At 45.7% G+C, this 11,487-nt stretch overlaps 1 protein-coding gene across 1 annotated transcript; it reads left to right on the forward strand.

The window, feature by feature from the left end:
• Positions 1 to 8,229: 8,229 nt before the first annotated feature.
• Positions 8,230 to 11,221, forward strand: ABRACL (ABRA C-terminal like). Its single transcript, XM_056853670.1, has 2 exons — positions 8,230 to 8,292; positions 10,984 to 11,221. The coding sequence occupies exons 1-2, from the start codon at positions 8,232 to 8,234 to the stop codon at positions 11,166 to 11,168; spliced, it is 246 nt and encodes an 81-aa protein (XP_056709648.1). The 5' UTR covers positions 8,230 to 8,231; the 3' UTR covers positions 11,169 to 11,221.
• Positions 11,222 to 11,487: the final 266 nt, after the last annotated feature.

The raw sequence follows: 11,487 nt of genomic DNA on the forward strand, positions 1-11,487 counted from the left end.
TGTTTAGGATTGCAGCCATAATACTTTCCCCACCCTTCCTGGGTGAAAAAGATCTTAGCACTGAGGTGCATGCCCTGGTAGCATCTAGATTAGATTACTGTGTTGCTCTCTGTATGACGTTGCTCTTGAAGACTGTCCAGAAGCTGCAACTGGTACAGAATGCTGTGGCCAGAGTATTGACCGGAATGGATCGTAGGATCCATATCACTCCAATTTTGTTCCATCTACAGTGGCTTCCAATTTGCTTCCGGGCTCAATTCAAGATGCTGGTTGGCCAACATATTTCAAGGACTGCCTTCTTCCACATGTACCTACCAGTTCACTAAGGTCATCTTTGAAGGCCCTGTTTCATTTACCCCACCATCTGAAGCTAGATGGGTGGATGGGGTATGACTTGAGAATGGACTTTCTTGGTCGTGGCACCAAAACATTGGAACTCACTCCCTCTATTGGGTGTCTTCTGCCAGTGAAGACTTTTTTTGTTTTATTTGGCATACCCACAGTAAGGGTTATTGGCCCTCCTCCCTGGGTCTGGTATTGTTTGTTTATGTGATTTTATTGAATGTTTATCAATGGTTTTGATCTAATGTTTTCATGTGTGTTGCCTTGGGGACCCTGATTGGGTGAAAAGGCAGCATAAAAATGTTTTATGTAGATAAACCACAGAGATGTATCCGAAAAGGCCCTTTGTGTTAGGAGAGAACACCTTTTATGGAAGAAGAGTTGGGTTTTATACCCTGATTTTCTTTACCTTTAAGGAGTCTCAAAGAGGTTTACAATTAATTGCCTCCCCCTCCGCTCCCCACAACAGACACCTTGTGAGGTGGGTGGGGCTGAGAGAGTCTGGAAGGAACTGACTAGGCCAAGGTCACCCAGCAGGCTTCATGAGTAGGAGTGGGGAAACCAACCTGGTTCACCAGATTAGAGTCTGCCACTCATGTGGAAGAGTGGGGACTCAAACCCAGTCCACTGCTCTTAACCACTACACCAAGCTGGCTGGAATGTACATGCATGTACAAGCAAGAGTCCTGTGACATCTTAAAGAGTAACAGTTGGTATAATGGTTAAGGTGTCGGACTAAGACCTGGGAGGTAAGGTAAAGGTAAAGACCCAGGTTCAAATCCCCACCCGTGCCATGGAAGCTTGGCAAAAAAGTAAATGGTTGATAATATTAAACATATATTTATTTTATTGGCACTTCAACAAAACTGCAATACTAACCCAGGGATACAAAATCAGAGACAAATCACAATGACCATTTGTAACACAATAGAATCATAGAGTTGGAAGGGACCACCAGGGCCATCAAGTCCAACCCTCTATAACATTGCAGCAAATATTATTTTATAGTTTAGTATAGTCTAGACTATAGTTTAGTAGTATTTATTTATGGCAAGTCACTTCACATACACAGATCGGCATAGGGCCCCTATGCTTGTGGGGGCCCCGGGGCAAGTGCCCATCCGGCCCACGCGTTGAGATGGCCCCGGACTTGATGGCAAACAAGGTTCGTGGGGGAGAAGGAGACCCGAGACTGTTGTTTGCAGGAAAGCAGTTATTTATTCAGAGCAGCTGCTACCCAGAGCACTCTACCGAGTAAAAATCTCTGTGTGTGTGTGTGTTAAGTGCCGTCAAGTCGCTTCCGACTCATGGCGACCCTATGAATGAAAGTCCTCCAAAATGTCCTATCTTTGACAGCCTTGCTCAGGTCTTGCCGTCGTCTCATGACGTGACCAAAATACGACAGCCTCAGTTTAGTCATTTTAGCTTCTAGGGTCAGTTCAGGCTTGATTTGATCTATAACCCACTGATTTGTTTTTTTGGCAGTCCACGGAATTCGCAACACTTTCCTCCAACACCACATTTCAAAGGAATCTATTTTCTTCCTATCAGCTTTCTTCATTGTCCAGCTTTCACACCCATACATAGTAATAGGGAATATGATGGCATGAATTAATCTAGTCTTGGTGGCCAGAGTCACATCCTTACACTTAAGAATCTTTTCTAGCTCCTTCATGGCTGCCCTTCCCAGTCTCAATCTCCTTCTGATTTCTTGGCTGCAGTCTCCCTTTTGGTTGATGGTGAAGCCAAGGAATAGAAAGTCTTGAACAATTTCAATTTCTCTGAGCCCCGCTCATACTGAGGAAGGGATATTTATCCAAATTCAAGATATGACGACCCATCAACAGTCAGGGTAAAGCTGATAGCACTACAGACATGGAGGCGGCAGCAGAGTAACAGTTTCACCCAGTTCCTGTTATGGTTCATTGTGACCCTCCGTGACTCTTGCCCCAATTCCTTAGCACACACACACACACACACACACAGAGAGAGAGAGAGAGAGAGAGAGATATCCTGCCCAGCAACAAGCTATTCCCTGCATGTCCTAATACATTTTACAGAAAGGAAAAGAGATTATTGCAAATTGCTGCATCAGTGGATCTCCCCTAGTCAGGGGAAGTCTACCCTGCTGCCTCAACAGAAAACGGAAGCTGCAGGTCCATCTCGAGCTCGCTCAGCTGAAGGTGCCAGCTACCCGTGGGGGGTGGGTAAGTGGGTGGGGGGAGAGGGTCGCCGAGGCGCCCTCCGCGCTCTTGGAGCCGGTGCCGGCGGCCCGGGAAGCGGCGCTTCTCCCGCCGCCCTGCGCGTCCCCGGCCCCAGCGGGAGCGGGTGGCTGGAGCCGCACCCCCCCCCCCGGCCGAGGCGAGCCCGGCTCCCTCCTGCCCCCGCCGCCCACCTACCCACCGCCCCGCCCCGCCTCGCCTCCCGCCGCGCCTCTTCCTGCGCTTTGCGCCTGGACGCCGCCGCCGCCGCCGCCTCGTGGACTCGCCCGCGCCGGGAGAGGTGGGTGGGTGGGCGCGCGCCCCCAGGGGGGGGGGGGCTCCAGGTGCATGCAGCCCAGGACGGAAGGGCCGGGTGGGAATCCCCCCGAAGGAGACTGAGCCGGCTAAGCCGGCTCAGTCTCCTTCGGGGGGATTCCCACCCGGCCCTTCCGTCCTGGGCTGCATGTGACGCCGCACGCGCTTGGCACGCGGGGGGACCCGGCGGAGCGGCCCCAAAGGCAGGAGCCTGGCATCCCAGCGGGTGGGTGGGTCGGTGGGTGGGTGGGCAGCGGGTCTCTCTCCCCCCCCTCTCTCTCTCTCTGGGGGGTTGCCCGGGCAGCAAGTCACGCGTCTCCGCATAGACTACAACCCTCGCATCCCAGGGTGGGGAGGGACCGCCAAGGCCATCTAGTCCAACCCTCTCCGCCAGGGCAGCCATTCGCACCCCGGGATAAGCCTATGCTTCGTATCAAAGCCACTTCCCTTCCCGTGGGAGGCAGCCATCTCCACTGCGAAGTAAGCCTTCCGATGGTAACACTGCTCTCAAGGTGACAAATACTCCTCCTTTGATGTAGCTTACCCTTTCATGGCCTGCCAGTGACGTCACCAAATGTATTGTCTGTTCCCTATAAAGATGCCCTGTATTCCCCATGCCTGCATTCCGACCTTACGTTCGTTAGACCTACTGACCCGTTAGCTTTTCTTAATAAATCTTTAAACGCTCTGTACATCTGGAGTAAAGTTTATTGCTGAGACGCAATGGGGTGCTGAAGCCTGACAAACCCCCTGCACAATGCAGGGAATTCACAACGACCTCCCCCCTCCACGCCCCTAGTGACCAGAAGATGGCCAAGAGGCCCTCCCTCTCATCATCTGCCTAAGGTCACAGAATCAGCATTGCTGACAGATGGCCATCTAACCTCTGCTTCAAAACCTCCAGGGAAGGAGAGCTCACCACCTCCCGAGGAAGTCTCTGTTCCACTGAGGAACTGCTCTAACTGTTAGAAAATTCTTCCTAATGTCTAGACGGAAACTCTTTTGATTTAATTTCAACCCGTTGGTTCTGGCCCGACCTTCTGGAGCAACAGAAAACAACTCAACACCACTCTCTATATGGCAGCCCTTCAAGTACTTGAAGATGGTTATCACATCCCCTCTCAGTCTTCTCCTCTTCAGGCTAAACATACCCAGCTCCTTCAACCTTTCCTCATAGGACTTAGTCTCCAGACCCCTCACCATCTCCTCTGCAAGTACCCAAGACTGGCTTGCTTATCGTACTCCAGACACCCGGCTTGTGTGTCGTGAGAAATGGGTGGCTTGCAGGAGTCCCAGAGACCAAAGCTATTTGTGAATACCGTGGAGCAGCCTGTAAGCAAAATGGGGAACTCCAGAAAGCAGGGGAGGAAAAAAAGACCACCAAGTGAGGCTTGTTTGGCTTACGAAATTTCTGTGCCTTGAAGCACCATGACCAAATTAGGTTTGGTGTAGTACAGGAAGGAAGTTACTCATGCACCCTTCCTACTCATTTGCAGAGTGGTGCACTAAAGGCAGCTATAAACCTGTAATGCAAAGGCCAGATTTCCCTTCTTACCTTTGATAGGAACCTGAGCATGTGTTAGGTTTCTGTCTAACTCCGCCAAGTTTCCAGTTCTTTCGTAGCAGGGTTGGACTACCATCATCCTATGTCAGGATCCATGCTCACATTTGCTAAAACATATTAGCAATTCCTCCCTGACCTGGATAGGCCTAGGTTAGCTTGACCTTGTCAGCAATCAGAAGCTAAGCAGGGAAGCTAAGCATCCTGGCTAGTGCTAGGATGGGAGACCACCAAGGAATACCACGGTTGCTGTGCAGAGGAAGGCAATGGCAATCCACCTCTGTTAGTCTCTTGCCTTGAAAACCCTACTGGGTTGCCATAAGTCGGCTGCTACTTGATGGCACTTTGCACACACATTAGAAAGCCCATTTCACACTGGATTAATTTGACAGTTAAAGTATATTTGTGAAATTTTCTATTTTAATTGTTCCCTCCTGTGATGAGGAATATATTTATGTTTATGGCATGACTATTGTAACAGGAGACAGGAATCTTTCTGGCATAGAATTTAGCACTCTGAGGCCACTTTTGCATGGGAGGTTTTGCCTTGGATTTGCAGCTTTCTAGATGCACGTTTTTCCCATCTGAATTCTCAAAACTGTGCATGGGGGCTTATGTTTTAGTTTTGAGAATTCAGATGGGAAAAACGTGCATCTAAAGAGTGGCAAATCCAAGGCAAAACCTCTCATGCATAAATGGCCTTAGAATCTCTCTTGTTATTTGAAGAAATGGTGGTCTCTACATTTTCAGTCTACTGAAACTGCTTCCCATGCAGTGTTCTGAATTTTAAGGTGATCAGATGGGATGTATCTATGTAATATTTTGTGGCTTGATCTTTAAAGTAGGTCTTAGATGCCTGTTAAGAGAGCCAGCGTGGTCATAGTGGTTAAGAGCAGTGGTTTGGAGCGGTGGACTCTGGTCTGGAGAACTGGATTTGATTCCCCACTCCTCCACATGAGCGATGGAGGCTAATCTGGTGAACTGGATTTGTTTCCCCACTCCTACAAACAAAGCTAGCTGGGTGATGTTGGGCAAGTTACAGCTCTCTTTGAGCTCTCTCTGCCCCACCTACCTCACAGGGTGTCTGTAGTAGGGAGGGGAAGGGAAGGTGATTGTAAGCCGGTTTGAGTCTCCCTTAAGTGGCAGAGAAAGTCGACATATAAAAACCAACTCTTCTTCTTCTTCTAAGTTCTTTTTATGGGTTGTTATGAAAATATATATGATTTCATGTGCAGTAATAATAATTTCATTAACATGCTAATTAGAAACAAGCTATCAACTGGCAGAGAGATAATTTGATTCCACAAGTTAATAAAGCTGGGATTCTGGTGTTGCCTTTTGGCTCAGGCACATTTTGAAGAGGCGGCAGTGCTGAAGCATGTGCTATCAGTGCTGTGTTACTATTTTGTTAACCTATTGTCTGATTATGGTAAATCATTATCTGTTCTTTTCATTGTACTGTTCCAAGTGGGTACCCAACACATGACTTTTTAAACATGTAGTGTACAAATGAGACAAATACTATAGTACACTAATCGGAGAGCCACCAATAGCTACAGCTCCTTATTGAGTATACATTCAATGTCCAATGCAGAATTATTGCCACATTATGTATGTAGGGTACCAATTTTCATGTTTCACCAACTATAACTTACTATACTTGAAAAAAGAACATGTTCTTTCCCTGCCCCTACCTGAAAGTAAAGACTAGTTTACACAGCTTTTACACTGCTCCATGAGGTCATTGTTATCTCCATGTTGTGAGCGATATGTGTGAAGAAACTCAGTTCGCAAATAGGTCAATTTCTCCATCTCAGAATAAATGATCATAAACATTTGTAGTGGCAACATGGTGAAAAGGTGGTTGTAAACTGGTTTGATTCTTCCTTGAAAATCGGCATATAAAAACCAACTCTCTTCTTCTTCATCAACATCTTCATCATCAACTGCATGGTGAAATGCACAGTATGACCACATTGTTACAACAAAGTTATATTTAAATCTACTTTAATTTAAATCTACTTTGAAATAGTGGTCTTAAAATCTAAACTCTCAGACTTCGGAAAGCTGTACATGTTGCATGAAAATACGAATGTAACATGTATACAACTGTTACACCTATTTAACTGATTTATTCATTTTCCCCAAAGGCAATCTAAAGCTGCTTACATCATTCTCTTCTCTTCCATTTTATCTCCATACTAACCCTGTGCCGTAGGTTAGGCTGAGAGTGTGACCGGCCCCAAGATCACCCAGTGAGCTTCCATGGCATGTGTGGTGATTTGAACCTGGGTCTTCCAAATACTAGTCCAGTACTCTCATCATGACTCTTGCCTGTAATGTAGACCAGGCCTGAAGAAAGAAACCATTTCTAGCCTCAGATTTGTAGTTGGTATTTGTGTGTGTGTGTGTGTGTTAAGTGCCATCAAGTTGCTTCCGATTCGTGGCGACCCTATGAATGAAAGTCCTCCAAAATGTCCTATCTTTGACAGCCTTGCTCAGATCTTGCAAATTGAAGGCTGCCGCTGCCTTTATTGAGTCCATCCATCTCTTGTTGGGTCTTCCTCTTTTCCTGCTGCCCTCAACGTTTCCTAGCATGACTGTCTTTTCCAGTGACTCTTGTCATCTCATGACGTGACCAAAATACAATAGGCTCAGTTTAGTCATTTTAACTTCTAGGGTCAGTTCAGGCTTGATTTGATCTATAACCCACTGATTTGTTTTTTTGGCAGTCCACGGAATCCGTACCACTCTCCTCCAACACCCCATTTCAAAGGAATCTATTTTCTTCCTATCAGCTTTCCTCACTGTCCAGCTTTCACACCCATACATAGTAATAGGGAATACGATGGCATGAACTAATCTAGTCTTGGTGGCCAGTGACACATCCTTACACTTCAAAATATTTTCTAGCTTTTCTATTGGTATTTACAATATTTACAATATATTTTATACTTGGGTGCCAAGGCCTGTACTGGGGTACCAAAATGTACATGCCCTGCATCCACTTCAATCATGTACATACATGTGTTTAAATGGCTGCTTTTGTACAAACTAAGTAGAAGTAGTTACTGAAAAAAGTAGGAGCTACTGGGTTTGCCAAGAAAAGTGGCGATTTAAACATACATATACTGTATGTCTACCCAAGTACAAGTGATATTATAATAAATAACCTTTATACACCCTGGAAACTGGTCAGTTATCACCCCCCCCCAGGAAGAGGCGATCCTTAAAAATTTGTGTGCGTGCATACCAAATATTTGACAGGACTAAGTCACTTTCAATAGAGGTGATATTGTAGAAAACAAATGTGGATGTACTACTGTAGAAAACATTTTTACATTGCATTCTCAGACCACTTCAGTTTTTAAATATTAAAAACCATCATGTTTTTGGTAAATATTCTGAAGAGTTGATGAATTATATGAAAGAAGTTAACCATCATGTTAACAAGATATGCAAGGCTACTGTATATTATAATGTGTGTGTGTGTGTGTGTTTAATGATGGGTTGCAGTACAAAGAATCAATTTATGTGTGAATGAATGGACTACATGCTTAATCAGTGTTTCCTTTGCAGTTTTCTCAGTGGCTCCTAAAGAGGCAAGCTGCTTAGGAAACTGAATGGTGGCTTGCCTCTTTGGGAGAGGGAGCCACTTCAAAGAAAACTTCAAAGGAAGCCCTGCGTGCCCTGTTACATATGTGTAAATCATTTCTTTGGATTTCAGGCTCAGCTGGGATAGAACAGAGATTAAAGAAAATTGAGCAGAGCAAGTCATAACTAATTAAATAATAATTCCTTTGTAGGCAACCATGAACATTGAACATGAAATCAGTCTTTTAGTTGAAGAGATTCAACGACTGGGGACCAAAAGTAAGTAGTAAGATTTTTATAGTTACCAATAGCAGCAAGATTTCAGACAAATATCCGCCTCATTCTCAAACTATATTTTCTTTACATATTGGTAAAGATTTTTCCACATGTTTAATTTTCATACGTCATAGAGAAAGGTTATCAGCAATTTCAGCATTGCTGAATATTTGCCACTGAAAGCATCTACATCACATGATCTGAGGCCACAAGCTAGATCTGATCTTCGTGGCAGGGGCAGGTCTGGGTCTGATGGCAAAAGAGGACGCTTCATGGTCAGACCACATAGTCCTGAAGGCTTGGATTGACTTTCCGTTTCCTCCGTTTGGGTGCTGAGCCAGTTTATACTCGCCCGCAGAGACTCATGGATCCAATGGGACTCCAGAGGGCTCTGTGGGATCCTGTTCCCCCTGGCGATTCTCTCGATGCGTTGGTGGATGGTTGGCAAAGCCGGCTCTCTGTAGTCATTGATGAAATCACACCTAGATGCCCTCTTCACCCCTGCCGAACCCAGGTCCCTTGGTACACTGAGGGTCTCCTTGTGATGAAGCAGGAGCTTAGACGGTTAGAGCGAGTCTGGCGTTGAACTCATGATGAGGCTGCAAGAACGTCTTGTAGGATGTTTGTGAAAGCCTATGAGATGGTGGTGAAGGCTGCTAAGAAAGAATACTATGCTGCTGAAATCGCGTCCGCTTGCTCTCACCCAGCAAAATTATGTGGAGTAATTGGGTCCTTGATGTTTTGAAAGAACAACCAAATTTAACTACTAATTCGGCACATAGCTGTGAAACATTTGTGAGCCTTTTTTTGCGGATAAGGGCTTGTTGCTCCCCCATGACCTCCCTGCCAACTTTGATAGAGTTAGGGAACTATAGCCCCCCTGCCCGTATTCTGGTCCATGGACCATTTCAGCCAGTTTTCTCAAGCTGATGTTGACAGGATGTTGTTGGCTGTTAGGCCTCCCACATACCTCCTTGACCCATGCCCTTCTTGGTTGGTTAAGGCCAGTTGGGAGGCGGTGTGGGGCCCTCTGGGAGAAATCATTAACTTGTCCCTTAGTTCTGGAACCTTCCCAGAGGTGTTAAAGAATGTTGTGGTATGACAGCACTTTAAAAAGCCATCACTAGATCCTAAAGATCTAGCCAACTACCACCCAGTTTCGAATCTTTCGTTTCTGGGTGAGGCTGAAACTAAACCCATCGAAGACGGAGGTCCTGTGGCTCGGCTGGGGCAGCCTGGGCATGGGGTTCCGGCTCCTAGCTCTTGACGGTGTGAGTTTAACACCTTTGCCTGCCATCAGGAGTCTGGGTGTGATTCTGGATGCCTCCTTATCTATGGAGGCCCAGGTCATAGCCGTGGTTAAGGCAGCCTTTTTCCATCTCCGCCAGGTCTGGCAGCTGGTGCCTTATCTCTCCCACTCCCATCTAGCCACAGTGATCCATGCGACAGTCACTTCTAGGCTAGACTAGTGTAACTCGCTCTATGCAGGGCTGCCCTTGGGACTGATCAGGAGGCTCCAGCTGGTGCAAAATGCTGTGGCGAGGTTCCCTTTGGGGGCATCACTACGACAGCACATAGCTCCAGTGCTGAAACAACTGCACTGGCTCCAGCTGAAGCATCGGATCAGGTTCAAGGAGCTGGTTTTGACCTTTAAAGCCTTACATCAGGGGTGTCAAACTCATTTGTGAGGAGGGCCGGAGATAACATAAATGTCACTTGGTCGGGCCGACTGTGTACCAAATAAATAAATACCATAAAATGCCTGTGTCTTCTATAAAGTTAGGATCTCTAGTCCTTCGCATTAATTTTTTGAAAACAATTTTTAAACTGGGGGGTGGGGGGTGGCGGCTGCCTTGGCTGGTGAGCCCACAGCTGACTCACCAGCCCAGATCTGGATTAGGGAGAGTGGGTGCCTTGGCAAATAAAATAAATAAATACGGACATGTACCGTTAATATTGGATGCTGCTTTGTTGTCTCACCTGAAAGTATCTGGTGTTCACCAACGAAGGAATTCTAAGATTTGTGGTCTTCCTTTGGGAACAGCTGACATGTGTGCGTAAAGTGCCATCAAATCACAGCCGACTTATGCCAGCCCAGTAGGTTTTTCAAGGCAAGAGACTAATAGAGGTGGTTTGCCATTGCCTTCCTCTGCATAGGGACCCTGGTATTCCTTGGTGGTATTCCTCCCATCCTAGCACTAGCCAGGGCTGACCCTGCTTAGCTTCTCAGATCTGACGAGATCAGGCTAACCTGGGCCATCCAGGTCAGAGCAAAGCTGACATAATCGTCTGCTACGGTAATTGTATCTTCTTGGTTGAGGGCAGCTGTAACTGTTACATTGCCACATGCCATGTGCTACAATAAGACACAGGAACTCCTTGTAAAAACAAAAAAGAAAGCAACACACAACTTATGCTGCCAGTAACCTTCTGGTAAAATGGCTTCATTAGCAACCACCCAGCAGTGGTGTGAATTCTCTACTGTGGAATATTTTTAAGCGCTGCCGGTTTAACAGGGATCCTGCCCCACCCAGCTGTCATAACTCCAGGATAGGATCACCCTGTCAGCCGGTCATGAATAACTTTATCTTGATTGAGGCCTAATGATTTCTGGTAGTGATATTTAAAAAAAAATCAAATTATTTTGCATGATAAGGATGGTTTTTGTACTTTAATACTCTTTCTTTTCTTTAGATGCTGACGGGATATTGAGTGTGACATTTGGGGTACTCTTTGCTGATGAAAAATGTGCCAACCTTTTTGAAGCATTAGTGGGTACTCTTAAAGCTGCAAAACGAAGAAAGATTGTTAGTTATCCTGGAGAGCTGCTTCTGCAAGGAGTTCATGACAATGTTGAAATTTTGTTACTGCAAGATTAGTTCAGGTTTCTTGTCTTTATTGCATTGTTTTTCAGGTAAATGAACAGAGAATTCTCAGATCAAGGTGAATATGCATGAAGGTGTAGCTTCCTTTACATCTTTCTAGCCAAAATGAGACTTTCCTCTTTTGGGAAACTAAACTTTTGTGACTAAATTGTTTGCAAAATGACTGTTGGGACCAAGATATGCCAATCTCCTGTTCTTCTCAGGTAACTGTTTTAAATGTCTGAAGTATTGTCTGATCTTTCTAATAAATTATCAGAGCTTGCAAGCTAATGTCTGGTACAAAGGTATAAAAACACATAATTCTATTTATATT

The sequence above is a fragment of the Euleptes europaea genome, chromosome 7 (genome assembly GCF_029931775.1).
Source record: "Euleptes europaea isolate rEulEur1 chromosome 7, rEulEur1.hap1, whole genome shotgun sequence".
Classification (NCBI taxonomy): Eukaryota; Metazoa; Chordata; class Lepidosauria; order Squamata; family Sphaerodactylidae; genus Euleptes; species Euleptes europaea.

Excerpts from the sequence above, each read along its gene's own strand:
- ABRACL (XM_056853670.1), top strand. The coding sequence starts at position 8,232 with ATGAACATTGAACATGAAATCAGTCTTTTAGTTGAAGAGATTCAACGA. Across the intron at positions 8,293-10,983 it reads TCAACGACTGGGGACCAAAA|ATGCTGACGGGATATTGAGT; the intron begins GTAAGTAGTAAG and ends TCTTTTCTTTAG.